Below are 17,593 nucleotides of genomic sequence, written 5' to 3'. Positions count from 1 at the left end.
CTATCCCAGCTGGACCCAGGACACATATGATGTCATGCACAGCGTGTAAAGCTGGGAGAAGAATGAGGATGGAGGAGTCATTCAGAGCTATGAAATTTTGTCTTACCAAGTAACCATTACGCGTGATAGAGCCCTTCTCTCCTGGAGATGGCTGAAAACCTGCCTGCCCATGGGAATTGGTGAATGAATTCCTTATTTTGCTTTGCTTGTGCACATGGCTTTTGCTTTACTTAGCTGTAAACTGTCTTTATCTCAACCTACGAATTTTCTCACTTTTCCTATTCTCTATCCCATCCCACCAGGGGCAGTGAGCGAGCGGCTGTGTAGTGCTTATTGCTTGCTGGGGTTAAACCACAACAGTTGTGAATCCTGTTGTTTTCATAGGGTGTAGGGGCGCTGCTAATACAGTCCATGGAAACTGTGATATAACTGAGAGGTGAAATAGTCACTCTTGTCATATTCTAATGGAGTCAGAGCTCATTGTGTGAATTCCATTATTTGTGCCTTCTTCGGTTATTTTTACCCAGCATGTCAAAAGGGTGGATGGAGGGAGTTCCCTGTATGGTCAGCATTTTAAACCATTCCTGTAGCGTCTGCCTGTCACAGAAAATCAATAGCAACAGCATACTACCTGTACAGTCATGTGTAGTATCTGGTACTTACTTTTCAGAACCAAAATCCTACGAGGATTAAGTTGAACTTCATGTTTCTTTGGGGTATTATGGGTGTGGATTGAGTGGAGTCTTGGGGGGAGTTTTCTGCTTGAAGATCAAGTTTTAGAAATGAAAGGGGTTGTCAGAGATGGGAATGCAATAAATACTCTATTGCCACATCTCTGAAGGCTGTGGTTAACACAGTATATCAGAAATAAAATAGCCAGTTTGTGTAGCAATGCCAGAGAAAATACAAGATTTTGTGTATAGCTATGAACACATCTTTATGTCTCTCTGGCTTTTTGTATTTTTTTTTCCCTTGGCAGATCTCATGAAAGTAGCAGCAATCCTGGTGACATTCTTGGCTGCTTGGCACTTGGGATGCTTATCGGTTGCTCTTGTACGCAAAGACACAATAACAAGATCTATTGCTAGTCTTCAAGACATTGGAAAGAAACCAGTTTTGAGAGGTGTGTAGTTGTATTTCTTTTTTTTTTTCTTGTACTATATCTAATGTTGTACATTTACATGCTAAATGACAAATGGCTTGTTAGGTAATAAATTATTTGATATGTGCTATTGTAAGAATTAAGTTGGCTATGTAAAGTTAATTAGTGTAAATATGAACTATTTCTTTGAAGAAACACAATGTCAGCCTATAATTGCCAGTATGCAAATGTAATTAATTGAATAGTAATGTAAGAAAACCTTATTTGTTTGCTGGCATATAAGCACACAGCTGCAGCTGCCACTTTGGTTCTGTCGCATGTATTTTACAGTTATGGTAAACTGTTGAATCACTAATCAAACTTTGTGATTAAATTCTCATTATTTCTTTCCGCTAATCTGACTGGGTGGTTTAATGTGTACATTTTGCTCATTCTATTACTATTTTATTGTGTGAAAAAGGCTTAAAATGAGAATGATAGCCATTAACTTCAACCTATTGGTAGGAATCCATCATCCCTCTAGTCCCTGTTTCCAGGTATATGAAATAGCACAAAATAATTAGTCTAGATTCAAATCAGATCATACTATATGGGGCTTTTTTTCTTAGATAAGCTTGCTCTTGGTCCCAGCAGCTGTTTGAAAGTCAGTGATAACTTAAAGACCAGGCAATTCTGTGATAATGTTGCCATGATACTGGAAAACTGGCAATGATGGCTTCTGCGTATGTGTGTTTGAGCTTAGCATGTTGACATTAAATGATCCTTTGCATGTAGAATTTGTTTATGCAGCATCCAAGAACACGTTTTCTCATCTTTTTTGTGGTAGCCCCAGTCCCAAAAAGGCAGAAGTGTGATCACTGGTCTCCTTGCCCACCTGAGAACTACGCCTATCGGATTCTTAGTGGTGGTGGCAGAGGAAAGCTGGCTAAAATTTGTTTTGAGGATGAACTGTGAGTACCAGTCTAACTTTGAATCTAAATAAGTGCTTTGTAGTGTGAAGAAGGGTGTTTCATTTTGGTTCAGTAGCAGCAAGTAAGCTCCTACTAGGGGTTGCCTACTCTGGTGATAAACTTCAGAATATAACTGGCAGTATTTAACTCCTTTTTTTTTTTCCCCTTTTTTTTCTCTTTTTAATGTGGAATCTCATGTTATTTTCTTTGTTCCTCTACATAAGATGCATTCAACTGTTAGTTTCAAGTATGATTTTCAAGTATGATTTTTAATTTTCATGGTGCAGGATAGCAAGTTTACAGTATGTTGAATAGTCAACACATTCTGAAAGTCAGTTTCTTTCATGGCCTTTCAGACAGGACAGGTAGAGTGACTTCAAAACCTTATAATGACCTTTTGTGTAGATATAGTTCACACAGAATACTGCTACAAAGCCACATTTTGTCTTTTTTTTTTTTTTCTCTACTTTATCTTTCTGGCTGCATTTGAATGAAGTACTTTTTTGATCTGGCCCATTTTGAGTGCATCATTGAAGGAAACTGATTGATATAATGTTCAAGACTTTTAAGCCATAGCTCCTGTTTACTACAAAGTCTTGAATTAAATAACAGAAGAAAACATGAACATCAGAAAGTGACTTAGCATTGGTAAATATAACTCTGGATCAGAGCTTCTGGACAGATACATTCTACTGATACTGTATTTATTTCGATTCCAGGCTTATAAGTGAAGAGAAGGGTAACGTCGGAAGAGGTATAAACATTGCCATTGTGGATTGTAAGTAAGAAGAAAAATCTTAGAGAAAGACATACTTTTGTACTGCAGTAATTTACAGAGGTTCTTGGGAGGGTTGGGTGGCATTTTTGTTTGGCTTTTTTTACTAGCTAGTATGGAAAGAAATGGAAAGGAAAAATTGCAAACTTGATTCATGTTAAATGTAAGAAAAACAAATCTGTGTTTGAGAGAAATATTCTTCGGGACAAATGAAAGAAACATGTTCATAATCAGTTTAAGAAAATAGAAAGTGTGTCCATAGGAGCAGTATATGTGTATTTTATTAGCTAAAAGAACTGCTTCTTATGTAACATAGCAAAAATATCCATGATCTCCAGCAGTAAGACTTGACTTTCAGGTTCAGTCCTTGATAAAAGATAGCTGCAGCTCCACTGATAAAAGAGCAAGCAGTAACTGAGAATTGCAGTTCTGCCCCAAGGTGCAGCCAATGTCTAGATTCCTTTTCCAGATTTGGTCAGTGGACAGAAAGAGAAACACAAAGCTTGATTAATATTATATTAATATAATAATAAAGCTTGATTAATATTAATATTATATGTCTTTGCTTGTAGTGGGAGCTATTGGAAAGCAGAAGGTGCAGTTTATTCTAGATCTGGAGGCACCATTTTAATTTAGATGAATGGGAGTGGTGATGAAGAGCAGTTTATGCAATAACGGATCCTGAGAAAAGTGAATGCCTAGATGTTGTTGTGGAGGGGAAGACAGGGAGTTCAGATGCACAATCAGGTTGGCTTAGGTCACAAAACACTTATGTGAGCTATTGGAAAGCAGAAGGTGCAGTTTATTCTAGATCTGGAGGCACCATTTTAATTTAGATGAATGGGAGTGGTGATGAAGAGCAGTTTATGCAATAACGGATCCTGAGAAAAGTGAATGCCTAGATGTTGTTGTGGAGGGGAAGACAGGGAGTTCAGATGCACAATCAGGTTGGCTTAGGTCACAAAACACTTATGTTGCTCTTTTTTTTTTTTTTCTCAGTATTGCTAAGCAAGATCTTGATGTTGTCTAAACTTGCATGATTTTATTGAAGTCACTGGGTTAAATTAGTATAGACAAGAATCTGTTCCAATTTTTTTTTCCCAGTTACCTACTGCTTTTTTTTTTTCCAATAAGATTCATAACAACTTTACTGGTTATAATAGGTAAATGGTTAAAAATTAGTTTTCAGCACACATCTGTAGAGTAAGAGGGCAAATAGTCATCTTGAATGTATAAGCAAGATTATAGCAAATTGGAATAGGGAACTGGCATTGTCTTTACATCTGACATTAGTGAGGAAAAAGAAGTGATATATCAGATTTTACACATTTTTAAACAGCTGTTACCTTCATTACAAATATAGTCATTTTAGCTACACTTTCATCTCCATCTGCAGGTGAATCTGTCCATCATCTCGAACCAATTTGTAGTGAGACATATTTTCTACATGTCCTCTAATTAGATCAGTCAAGCTCATGACTGTGCTTAATAAGATTCCTATGGCATCACATTTGTATTTTTATTCCATAGTGATAAGTCTTCCTTCTCTGAATGAATATAGTCTTTGTAAGAAGGAAGACAGAACTATTAAGCCCAAGCTAACAACACAGAAGAAAGAATTTTGTGGATTTCTGCTGTCCTCACTACAGCCTTTTCTGTATTTCTGTGGTCTGTGCTCAGAAGCCCAGTTCTAGAATGCTGTTCATCAGCATGATAAACCTACCGTTTTAGAGTCCTATGTTCAGAAGAATTTGCCTTCATGACTTACTGTATATGGATTGAAGATAAGCCAGAAAGGAATCAGGGACTGCTGGATCTTCTCACTAGAAATGAGTTGATGTGCTCTAAATGGAAAAGGCCCTTTCACATAGCAGGGATCCAAGCAGGGTCTTGGATGATAAAAATAAATTAACTCGGTTGGCATGGATTTAGAAATATGAAAAGTATTTACAATTGTACATGTCTTGTTTAAACAAAGACAGCCGTCTAAACAGCAGCATAATTAATGACAAATATTGACCAAAATGTTTTGGAATTACTAATTGTTTGCATGCCCAATCTCTGATATGGTAATGATGATTGTTGAGTTTCTGTCCACTGAAATTCAAACAGTATGAAAGCTTGCACATCTGAAACACTGCACAGAATAGTATTAAGCTCATTCAAATAGTCTTGGGCTTAACCAATTTTCCTATTTATGGTGTGGCCTAATATAGTATATATAGATATAAAAACATGGAAGCACACAGTACACTGAATTCCTTCTTTAAAATAAAAAGTAATAAAAATGCTTTAGTTACATTTGATGATTCAGAGACTACATGAAACAAAATATTCCCCCACATCTTAAGCTTATGTTATTCCATGATCCTTCCAATTTAAAAGTTTAAACAAAACTCAGAAGCTCAACAATACACAAAATTAGAGATGCCTAGCTTTAGCTGAAAATGCTGTATATGCTGACTGAATTTAATAATCTTTGCTCACATTAACACAACTTTATTTTTAATTACAGATAAAACAGGAAAATTTATATCAGCAAGATTTTTTGACATGTGGGAAGGAGGTAGGGAAAAAAGTGCAATAGAGCTTTTGTTAGTGTTTCAACTTTAAGAAAGGACTTAATTTATATAATTAGCCTGCTCTTTTTTTCTCCGTTATTTCAGTTTGGTAGGAATAGCACTTAACCAGGTACCACATCCAGATATTTTACTCAGCAAAGTTCCTTCTCCTGACGTATTTTGTTCTATTTTAGTTGGGAAATCATCATAGGAAATATGCTAGTCTGTCTCTTAATATCTCTTCACGCAGCTAGAATGATCTTTAAGAAAACCTTTTCCAAACTTTGAACAATAACAGTTTCCTTACCTATTAGTAAGGAGAAACAGAATGCTATGAGGCGCTGGAAGCTGATTCTCTGACCACTTAAGAATGCTTGTGACCTTACATGCATGAATAGAAATCACATTGGGACTAATCATGGGGCTACAGTTTTATACACGGTACGTAGATTGTAATGTCTCCAGGGCTCCTGTTACATTTTTTTGTACAGAAAACAAGTGTCTTGTGTATGTTTAGCAACTGCAAAACCAATAAATAGCTTAGGGCTGCAAATCGGCTGCCACTTAATGAAAGTGGGTGTGCAGTGGGATGTGTAACTCAGCTTTGTATTTAGCATGGTAGTAGGAAGCTCACAGCAATGGCTGTTCCTGCTGTTCCATGCTTTGCTTGCATTTATAATATTATGTGAGGTAAACATAAGAAACTGTCTATATACTTAGGCTGGGCATAAATGGCTTTTGTAAAAGTTCAGAAGTATCTTTGTTTACTACTGGGAAATGCAGATCAATCTGTGCTCTCCTGTCCTTCAATGAGAGCTAGCAGCTTTCTGCACCTTTCAGGATTAAGCCCCCTGTCTGTAAACAGAAAAAAAATGCATAATTAAGTCTCATTTCAAATAGACAAGGCCAAAAAGTGAAAAAAAAAAAAAGTTGAAAATGGGTGGAATATGATATGTGTGTAATGAATAATCAGTTGTGTAATTGATTCAACAGACCACTCAGGAGAGATGATGACTTTCATTAAAAACGCATCACAAGGGTCCCTCCTTTTGATGGTCACTCATGATGATGGAAGCACCCGGTAAGCAAGTTATTCATGACAGGTTGAGGAACAGAGCCATAAGTGACTTGAAAATCACTATTACATAATGGTGTAAAGCAATGGTAAATTTCCATCTATAGTCAGGGTTGTTCTCTCATTTCCTGCCTAAAAAGTTTTGATTCCATGTCCATTCGGTGCTTGCCCACATCATGTATGTTAATGTTTCCAAAGATGGATAAGTAGTATTACATTTGCTTAAAAGGACCAGCTGTCCTCACAAAGGGCACTGTTGTTGCTAGTGGGTCACAACCTTCTAGTAAGAAGGTATCCACACCTCCCATTATAAAGTATCTAGTTTGCATTCCTTCTTATATCTTAACCTGATTGTTTAAGTACTTTCAAATCTTAGGGGGTGTTTATTTTAATTCATGATATAGTAATTATAAAGGGAAAGACCTAATCATTTGGTTGGTAAACATTTGATGCCCTTGTCCTTATTTAAGAAGGGTTGAAACGTCAAATAGTATTTTAGAAACATTTTTCTTTCCGCTATGCTGTTGCAAACAAGTTGTATTAACTTCAGGAATGTAAAGAGAAGGAAGAAAAAGCTTTGCTCTGCAAGTTTAAGGGCATGCTACTGAGACAGCTCTCAGGATTTTTTAAACTTCTCATTGTTGCTTCTGCTGACCTACTGATGTAAAGGATGAATCAGCTGTGTTCTTCTTCAGCATTTTTCACGTCCTGAATTCTTAACACTTTTTTTTCACTAAATTTTCCCAGGTTGAACAGTGATGCCAGAAAATTAGTAGAAGAACTGGGAAGTAATGAAATACGGAATATGAAGTTCAGGTCAAGCTGGGCTTTTATAGCTGCCAAAGGCTTCAAGCTGCCAGATAATATTGAAAAAGAAAAGGTCAGATTAATTTTATCTTCACTTTGTATTTCTCTGTATCTCAGGCATAACCTTCAGGTACAGATTTAATGGGTTAGCTGTAATAACTGTAGTCTGTTCAGTAAGCCTCAGTCATACAAAGCAAGTTCTCTAATGTGTCATCATTCTTTGCTTTGGATCTGAGCCATGTACAGTACTGACTTCGACCACACCAGCACTAAATGAGTTGTAGACAAATTTCAGAAGTGACCAGCGATTCTAGAGAGTCTCAGTTTTGAAATGTCCAACCTCACATGCTGTACAGAGAAGTACATTTTCTTTGGGAAGGACAAATTCCAAGGACTTCCTGAAAATAAAGACTTTTTATATAAACATTGGGCTGTCTCAAATTGGCCATGCAAGTACAGCAATCCTTGCATCATAAAACTTTTCCGAATAACTTGCCCTCAGGCTTCAGGAGGACTAAAAATAGCATTTTTATGTCAGATTTCTGTTTGCATCTATGACCTTGTTGTGTTTGCTTTCTGTAAGCTCAGTAGTGCTCATCTGTATGACAGAGAAGCAGACAAAAAAATGTGAAAATCTAATACAGAGGTCAGTTCCCTTGATGATACTTACTCCCTCCAAAGAAAGGCATGTGAAACTTCCATAGGGTTGTTTTGGTTTTTTTTTACCAGAATGTTGTTGCAATCTTCTTCACATTACAGAGCTTCTGCAGGAAAAAGGTATTCAGTTTAGTCTGGGAAATAAATAAAGCACTCTGTGTAAGCGAGAAACTGATGGAATCTTCAACATCGATTCGAATTATGTCGAGCAAGATGTGCACCATGTTACTTAGCTTCCCAGTCCCCCCCCCCACTGCCTCCTTCTGTTGTATGAGGTTTGACAAACTAGTTTGTAAATGGTGAACCACATATTGATTAAATTTTTACTGTATTTTTTTTAACAGATAAACCATTCTGACAAGAACAAGAACAGATATGGTAGCTGGCCAGCTGAAATTCAAATAGAAGGCTGTATCCCAAAAAACCTTATCTGAACAAATGCATACCTCATTAATAAAGATGATTCTATATTTTTATATCTATGACTGTAGTAAGTTGCCTCCAGAACCCAATAATTGAGCACTAATTGTAAAATTAGTCATATGCACAGTTTTTAACCTTTCCTCTGTGAGGTTTTACTCTAACTTGAAAACAAATAGGTATTTTGATGACAAATGGAAATAAAATAATACACTGGCTTGAAATTACAATGTTCAGGAAGTCAGTTATGAAATACTAGGATTTTTAAAGTGAGTATACATTGTAATTAGTAATTTTAGGGTTTTGGGTTTGTTTGGTTGGTTGGTTTTAGTATGTGTTTTCTTTTGCTTCTCTTTAAAGACTAATATACAAATAGAACTTAGTCTAAATTGTAATATAAAATCACTGGCAATAAAGCAAATTATTTTTATGTTCGTCTATTAGTAGCATTGCTTCTCTTCAGAGAAAGTATGGAAACAGTAGTTACATTTGTTGAACTGTTTTTTGTGATGTTGACAACATGGAATAGCAATCTTAACATATAAGGATCAAGTTACTTGAATTATTTTACCAAATGTAAGCTGCAAATCTACATGGTTTGTTTTAATTATTTTTCCTTCTAGTAAGTTTAATTTACTTAAGAAATGTAGCGACTTCTTGCAAGCTTAAGTGTTATTCATGCTAGCTGTAGAATCAAACACGATTGTAAGGAAACTGTAGAAGCCATTTATTCAATTTCCCTTCTTCTGAAGCACATCAAGTATGTCTGGACCTTTCTTAACTGGTGTTTGTCCCCCCTGTTGTTCAGAAACCTCCCATATGGCAGATTCCACAGCTTAAATTGCTTCCTGTAGCATTTCACTGTTATTCTAGTTATTCCCCAAACATACTGAATCAGCCTAAAAGAACCAAGCCAATTACACAGAGAATAACTCATCACCATTTTTTTTTATGCCAGTCTAATATGTATCTAAAGATTGTCCTCATCAGCTCTCTCATCCCTAGACTGAACCCACCTCGTGTATTTCAATCTTTCTTTACATTTTTCTCAACATTAAAACGTTGGTTTAGCAGCAACTTTCTTAATGTGCTGTGCTTCAAGTGGGTCCCAGCACTCTGCAGCTACTTCCAAGTGTCCTGCCCTCTATACTTTGGGCAGGAGAAAATCACAAGTGATGACCTGAGAGGGTGGCTGCCAACAGCCAGGTTCAGTCTGCTCATGCTCTCCCTGTTGCCTGGCTGAAGCCCTCTGAGCAGTGCTTCAAACCTCTACCCTTGTCAGAGCTGCCACTTACCTAGCTGGAGTCACTGCTGTGTTCCCAGCAGCTTTCTGATAACACATCCCCCACCAGTCCCTACAGCTACATCTCCTGCTACCAGTTTGTGAAATCTCCGTATTCAGGGATGCTGCCAAAGAAAGCAGTTAATCAGTTTGACTCAATTTGACTTTGGCAAACTCACAAGGGTTGCTCCTTGTCACCTTGCTACTGATGAGGTGGTTACAAATTGAGTACTTAAATAACCATTTCAATATTTTTCTACATCTAAGTCATTCTTTTGGTTTTTTTGCTTGTTTATCCTACGAGTTGGTATTTTACACATCTAACACTAAATGCATGTGAACTGCTGTAACACATGCTGAACTTGGCCTCAATCTTGAAATGTAGGGATTTGGATGGAAGACCTAAGGCTTGTTAGCATTTGCAGGCTACTTCGCAGTTAAGAAAATTTCTCTGCATCTGCTGTGGTTCCTTACATATGTGTTTTAGCAAGCAAGGAGAGCTACTGTAGGTGTCTATCTTCAGTGTGAGCCTGTGGTGGGATAGAGCTTCTCTGAAGATACTTCAGTGTGTATTCCTTGGGACGTTTGAAGCAGTGAGTTCCAGGTGCCTTGTATGTGCTTCCTGGGGATGTTACAGCATCGCAGTGAAATCAGACTTCTCCAGTGCTTCGGATAAAGTGACCCAACCAACTGTACGTTAGCATTCCTGTCATCCCAGATCTATGCCAAGATTTATAGCTTGTGTATGTTCATTTTCTTAAGTATACAGCTTCATGTCACCAATAATTTATTTAGGCAGTCTTCATGTTATGGGCAGAACATTTATTCCTTTATATTGTAATCATGCTTTGTTACATGCCTGAATTATAAAAATAACATAATTACAGTACTAACGGTTGTCAGTCCTCAGAGTGCCAAGCTCCGAGACAATCCTCAAACTCTGCGCAGTTGGACAGTCATTGCCTTCTGCTCCAGGACACAATTAATCTTACGTCAATTACAATTAAATTTTACATATATTTCTGTGTAGCAGTTACCATAAAGTGTGCAGGTACTCCAAGCACTCCATTCTCTGCAAGTAATCCATTCTTTGCATTCTTTACTTTTAGTCCGTTCTCCACACTCTGTGCAAGTTCTTTACAAACGTCAACCTCTTCACAAAGGTGCATACCCCTAATCTGAATCACAGATGAAACCACCGAGAACCTTTCACAGCGCAAGTCCCTGCAAAATGTTCTTTAACTCCACTGTGTTCTCAGCTTTTCAGAGATGCAGTTGAGTGGTCTAGACAAGAGTGTTAATAATCTCTAGTGCTGAGTAGCTATCCTCAGCTTTGTTTTTCTTTGCTCATGCCACAGTGTTTAAATCTGGTAGGCAGTGGAGCCTCAAGGACTTTGATAACTCTCTGATCTCGAGAAATCACAGTGAAGTGGTCACTTGAGCAAAAAAGGTGCCACTTTTTCAATCACTTCTCAGAATAGAAAAAATCTTGCGGAGAGTTGGTTTGAGTGTGGGATTTTAACTTTCCACACACAACTTGAGCACTTTTAAATGAACTGCCTTCTAAGTAGGAGTGAAATGCTTTTTCATGGAGCTGTAATCCTGAAAAAAATAACCTGAGAAAATGGTAAATAGCTTTGGATTTAAAAATAATCAAAAGACCAGCAAGTTAAACATTTAATTTTATTTGGGGGTGAGGCCTTAGGGTGTAGGATCCCTAATGCAGATCTCCTTCCTGACCTTTTCTGTCACATGCTCTGCACCACAGGCAGAGTTGAGCGGTGGAGGTCGGCCCTGCCGATGGCAGGTGACACTGCCAACCACAAGCAGTGGGTAGGAAGTGATGTGCTGCACTCTCCTGGGCCAGGTAGGTGCTGTGGACTTCACCACACCTTGTGAAATACTTCTGGGTTACTACAGCATGCGGGATCAGCACCATGAAATGAGGTTAGCATCTGCAGAGCAATTAATCCTCTTCTAAATCCTAGCAGGCAAATCCAACAGGAAAACATGAACTTTAGGCAGTAGCATTATTCAGGGCTTGAGTTTGTGTATTTAAAAGCAAGGTGGCAGCAGTGTCTTTCCAGATCCTCTGCATCAGTTTGTAGAAGTACCCAACCTCTTTGTCATTACCTGTCCTGGAGAGACACTGGAAGCCACACACAGGGGTGGAGGTCACCTTGCCTTTCTCTTGTGGCTGGAAGGGAAGCCAGCAGCTTTGCCTCTAACATGCCAGACCTTCCTTTCCTGCACTTTGCCAGTATCAGGATCCCATTTCAAATATCCCCACCAGCACCAGTCGGTGCATACCAGTTGGCATTCCTCACAAGAAGTGTTCAAGTAGGTCCCTCATATCCCCTGACCATTTCAGTAGATGTTTCAGATAGAAGCAATTAGAAAAAGTACCTACTGGTCCAATTTTTCCATCCAGTGTGAACGTGACACAACCAATCCCATAAAGAATGAAGCACCTGGACAGAAGGCCTTTTTTATCTCTGCTTTTCAGAGAACGAAAAGTATTTCAGGGTCTTGACAAGTCTCTTAAAAATCCCTGTATCCCTGGCAGTCCAATTTGATGGCAGCAGTAGGAAATATCAATCAAATAATAGGTAACATTTTCAGTTTCTCAGTGGTAACTGTTTCTTTAGGTTCTTTGTGTAATGTTATCTACCTCAAAGAGGGAAGTTTCCACTATATTTAAAAGAAAAATACAAAAAAGGATAAGTTATTCAGTGAAAGATGCCCCTTTGCAGGCAGGCTGTGCTTAAAGCAAAACTCCCACTGACTGCAATCCACTCAGAAGAGCAAAGAGAAGCTGGTGCTTTTACTTACACGTAGTGCCTGGTGGGAAGTAATATATGAGTGTCGTATCTCTGATCTCTTCTTAGCTGCAAGTGAAATGCTGAGTGATGACTAGAATTCAGGGGATTAAGATGGGTGGTTTTAATAATGTTTGAGTGACAGCAATTCCTCATTTCCTGGGACTTTGAAGTTTTGATTTAACTTCTCTGCTGGGGTTTTTTGTGTTGTTTTTTTTTCTTTCCAGATGAGTTTTTCAGTAACATAGATAGAAAATGTAGATCTCCCCCTTCAAATACAATGTAGATTCTCCACCTTCAAATACAAACTTTAACAGCTCTAACATGACTTTTTCCCTCTTCCAAAGTCAAGAACATAGAGATAGATGCTTTAGACTGGCCCAGTCTCCATTGCAGGTCTCATTTAAAAAGTTTGGGTGTTTTTTTTTAATAGTTATATTTCAGCCCAAAGCAATACATGTTTCAACTTCATACTTCTGATAAGTCTTCTGTACTTATGCTTTATATAGCTGCTTTCTGTCCCCTGGGGATTCCCCACCAGAGTTCTAAGAATGAGACTGAACTTCTACCTTCTTCCCCAGACCATGAAGTCTATGACAACCTGGACTTGGAAAAGAGGAATGAGATCTTGAAGTAAGACTTTCAAATGGTTGTTAGTACTTTGAGGTCACATCTGACTATAAATTCCAGTTTTGCTCCCATCTGGGTTTACTGAATAGCACTGTGATCAGATTTTACTGCCTGCAAGGACTAGAAGTGGAAGAATCAGGCCTTCCGTACTTCCGGATTTTGCAGCCAGAACAGAAAACATCATGTACAGATAGTTTCTGATTTTCCTTCTGATAACTTACGAGACAGAACTGGAGTTCTGCCTTCTGTGAGACTTGTGTCTGTCACAGTGACCCACATCTCTGGATATTTAGTTAATTGCTGAAGTCTCTGCTTGCCACATTGCCACTCCTAAGCAAGCATTCCTTGCAGCAAATGAACAGGAGCTCAACAGTCCCAAATCATCACTCTTTTGAATGGTGAAATCCCTGTTGTGACAAAAATGGAAGAGAATGACCACTCCTCTGCCATCTTCACCTCATTCACATTCATGTGGGAGATTTCTGTGCGATGTGAGGTATTCCTGCCTGTTGCAGGCCCAAGGTGGCTTGAATGGATTTGGTCCTTCCACAAGAACCTTCAGCCCTAAGCATAAGTGCCTTCTGCAGTAAAGTATTGCCTGCCCTGCTGAGACCTCAGGAATGTCCTTGAGGAGGAAATCTAAAAACACAACCAATAATTTTCAAGTAAAAGGAAAGGGACATAAAAGAAAAAGGATTCTACAATTCACAAAATAATTTCCACTTGGAAACCTTTCAAGCCATTGGGTGGAGATCTAAAAGCATAGTTAACAAAGATAAACTTCTGCTGTCCATTTAGTTTCAGCTCTAAGCTAGCCAATACGGGTAAGTCACAGGAACTAGGCATAGCAATATGGAGCTCAGCAGACTAATGCAGGCAATGCTGAGCCTCGCGCTGCTCCAGCTCAACTGCTGAAAAAGTTGGTTTCAAGCCAGCCCTGAACTTTCTCATCTGCTAGCGGCTTTCTGGTGTTGTAGCACAGCAAAGCTCCAAGCAATAGCACTTACCACAGCACCGTGCAATTAGCTCTGCAGTTTACTGAAGAGCTTGATTCTTAATGACTGCTGGAGAAGCATGGTTCTTAAGAACACAAAAAATAACAGGCTTTTCCCTCATTTATTTTAGTAGGTCTTGGTAAGCATTGTCCTAGCAGTAAATAATCTTTTCTAGTATGAATTGTTCACTGATTATAATTTTAGTCCTTTCCTCTTGTTTTCTTTTTATGCCTATAATTACGCTTTGCCATTTAAAAAAAAAAAAAAAAAAAAAGGAAAAATTGGAAATATACCAGGCCTAATATTACTCCATCTGAAAAAGCATATAAGGACACAGAAGCATCGCTGCTCCAACTGGTACAAGTTTTAGCCCTGATTATCCTCTGCTGCAGGAAATGGTATAGTGATATAAAAGCTCTTCACATGTTTCACTGTGCTCTGATTAAAAATGTAATTATTTTTTTTCCCAGGTTACTTGCAAATAGTCGAGGTTTTAACACAAAGTGCTGAGAATCCCACCGCCACCAGCTGTACCCTCCACTGAGCTTGCCTGGCTCTGTTGCAGAGGTGGCAAACAAAAATGTATTCCCCAGCCAAGTCACTAACAGTCAGTTAAAAAAAAGAAAAAACAAATAAACGAACAAAACACACACAAAAACACCAACCTGCAGACCTGGAGCTGGACAGAACTGGGGAAGCAAAGAGAACAAGAAAATAGTATCTAGCTTGTAAATGGCACTGCATATAGTAAATTCAAATGTAACCTGGAGCTGCAGACCAATGAAGAAAGAGAAATGTGTACATATGTGTTAGCAAACATATATATGCGACCCTCTGTGGAAGAAGGAACAGAGGAAGGGAAAAAAAAATAAAGAGAAGAAAGAGAGAAGGAAGAAACCATCAACATGAGCATCATATTCCCTGTGAAGTACTCCAGGTGCCTACAACTCTTTGTAATATCCAACCGGCACCAGCATGAAGCCACAGACCTTAGGAACCAGAGGAGCAAGTGGAGGAATGAACTGAAAAGTGTGTGTTACGATTTTACCTGTATTATTGCTGTTACTGTGATTTTTTCTGTGTAGAAGCACTCTACCTTCATTATTGTTCTTTGTTTCTCTGTAATAATTAGACCATGTAATAAAGATTCTTTCTCCGTTATGCTAACAATAAACTAATTTCTAAATATATATATTGTCCTGGTTTCAGCTGAGACAGAGCTAACTTTCTCCACAGCAACTAGCGTGAGTCTATATTTTGTATTTGTGCTGAAAAGGCTGATAACATACTGGTGTTTGTAGTTGCTGCCAGGACAGGCAAGGACTTTTCAGCTTCTCTGCTGTGCCAGTGTCTGCAGGTGCAGGAGACACACATACATACACACATATACGTATGTATATGGTGTTGTGGTGGTTTAGAAGGCCAGAGGGACAGTCCTTTGTTAAACACCTGGTGGGCTGAGGCAGGGACAGGGAGGGTTTCACTCACCACTTAGGGTCACGGGCAAGAAAGTGACACGACTTGGGAAAAAGAAAGAAACAATTGAATTTGTTAACTATTTACAACAAGAAGCAGGATAATGAGAGAGAGAAGCTACATTTTAAAAAGGCACTTCTCCCTCACCCCTCCCTTCTTCCCAAAGCCCAAAGGCTTTGTTCTGTACCTTCTCCCCCCGGCGGCGCCGGGGGGCAGGGAATGGGGGGTGCAGTCGATCCGCGGCTCCTTCCTCCTCAGGGGAGGGCTCCTCACAGTCTTTCCCGGCTGCAGCGTGGGGTCCCTTCTCACGGGAGAGTCCTTCTCAAACTGCTCAACCTTGGAGCCGGGGGTGAAAACTTAGCAGTCGCTTACAGGAGCCACCACTGTAGCCCCTCCCTTGCTGCCAGCAGAGCTGGAGTCCAGGGAAACCTTTAGCAGCTACTTACTGAAGCCATTACTGTGGCCCCTCCCTGCTACCAGACGAACCCACCACACAAAACCGCAACAGGTGTGTTTTCTCTTTGTCTATAAACAAGCCTTTGAATGTAAGAGTGTGTTTCAGCTCCTGCTTGCAGTGCACTTTCTCCCCGCTGATGGAATGGAAATTTGTGCCTCCTCTACTACCAGCCAAGAGCTGCAAGAGACAACTCCTCAAAGCCCTATATTGTATCTCCCTTTCCTCTTTCTGACTGAGGTATTCTTCCCCCTGCTCCTTGAATGAACCAAGCCTCTTGCCTACAACAAAATCTTGCCTGTTTTCCATGTAAGCCGTAGGAGCAAACCATGGGGATGTACAAAATGACCCTCGAGGTTTTTTCCTTCCTTCAAAGATGGACCCATATAGACTGATTTTTTTGCAGACTCAGAAGCACTCTATGTTATACAGGGTGTCTGTGTCTATATAAGGTATTACTCTGGGGATCATGGATGTATATGCATGCCCTGACTATGCATCTTCTCCATGTTCAGATGGGGATGTCACCCACTGGTTTATTTAGAGGCATTTCTTGGTAACTGCCATGAAGAGGCTGAAGAAAGTTAACTGTGTCCCAGCTGAAACCAAGACAGCTGATAATATACTGACATTTATAGTTGTTGCCAGGACAGTCAAGGACTTCCAGCTTCATGCTTTGCCAGTGTCTGATTGGTGCAGGAGAAGCTGGGAGGTAACATAGCCCACAATTACAGGTTTAGGATTGAGACCCAAGTTGGCCAATAGTCTATTCCATATCATGCATGTCATGCCCAGTATACAGATGAGACTCTATCCAGAAATTTGCTCTCTCTGGGTTGTCTCTCTCAGTCAGCTCTCGGTCTCTCAGACTCTCAGGTTCTTATCTTCTCCAGGATTACAGTTTCAGGACTCTCTCTGCTCCAGGATTGTTAGCCAGGAAAGGGCTGAGCCTTTTTCATCAGGTGGTGAGCAGCTGCACTATGTATCACTCATTTGTATATTTGTATGTTATTATTACTATTATTATTATCATTATTATTTTCATTTTTATTGTTGTTTAGTTATTAATTTTTTCTTATTTCAACCCACGAGTCTCTTTTCCCTTTATCCCTTTAAGTCTCTCCCCCATCCCTGGCAGGGGAGGGTGAATGAGCAGCTGTGTGGTATTTGCTGCTAGCTGTGTCAAACCATGACACCACTTTGCACCTCACCCCACTCACAACCTTCCCCTTTCCTGGAGAAAATAATGACAATGGGCCCCGAGGGTAATTTTGGCAGCCAGATGCCATCCTTTTCAGTTTCCGAACTGTAGCAGTCTAGACCCTTCCTCAATTCTCCCCCAAATTCACTGCATGGCAGGATGGTCTGTAACCCTCTTTGTCCAAGTTCTTCTGTTCTGCAAGGATAGCCAGAAATGCTAGGGGTTTGCCAACATTTTCCGATGGATCAATCTTTTTGGAACAGCAAATGGACTTACAGGGTCTTACATACAACTAAATCATGCTGATATACCCCATTGGCATGGAAGAATAACTAATTGCGCTAGAGTTTTTCCAAGCAGCCATGTGGAAGCAATGTTGAGGATAATGA

At 39.3% G+C, this 17,593-nt stretch overlaps 1 protein-coding gene across 1 annotated transcript; it reads left to right on the top strand.

The window, feature by feature from the left end:
- Nucleotides 1-984: 984 nt before the first annotated feature.
- Nucleotides 985-8,361, top strand: FAM3B (family with sequence similarity 3, member B). The gene is made up of 7 exons (XM_010084778.1): nucleotides 985-1,123; nucleotides 1,929-2,052; nucleotides 2,772-2,830; nucleotides 5,343-5,393; nucleotides 6,382-6,469; nucleotides 7,211-7,343; nucleotides 8,272-8,361. Exons 1-7 carry the CDS (start codon nucleotides 985-987, stop codon nucleotides 8,359-8,361), a joined length of 684 nt encoding a protein of 227 aa, XP_010083080.1.
- Nucleotides 8,362-17,593: the final 9,232 nt, after the last annotated feature.

The sequence above is a fragment of the Pterocles gutturalis genome, unplaced genomic scaffold, assembly GCF_000699245.1.
Source record: "Pterocles gutturalis isolate BGI_N339 unplaced genomic scaffold, ASM69924v1 scaffold11545, whole genome shotgun sequence".
In the NCBI taxonomy this organism is placed as follows: domain Eukaryota; kingdom Metazoa; phylum Chordata; class Aves; order Pterocliformes; family Pteroclidae; genus Pterocles; species Pterocles gutturalis.
This window is presented reverse-complemented; position numbering and strand designations above follow the sequence as displayed.

Bases quoted from the DNA above. Each gene is read 5' to 3' on its own strand.
- FAM3B (XM_010084778.1), top strand. From the start codon at position 985: ATGAAAGTAGCAGCAATCCTGGTGACATTCTTGGCTGCTTGGCACTTG. The intron at 5,394-6,381 runs GTAGGGAAAAAA...TTGATTCAACAG, and splicing joins TTTTGACATGTGGGAAGGAG to ACCACTCAGGAGAGATGATG. The intron at 7,344-8,271 runs GTCAGATTAATT...TTTTTTTAACAG, and splicing joins ATAATATTGAAAAAGAAAAG to ATAAACCATTCTGACAAGAA.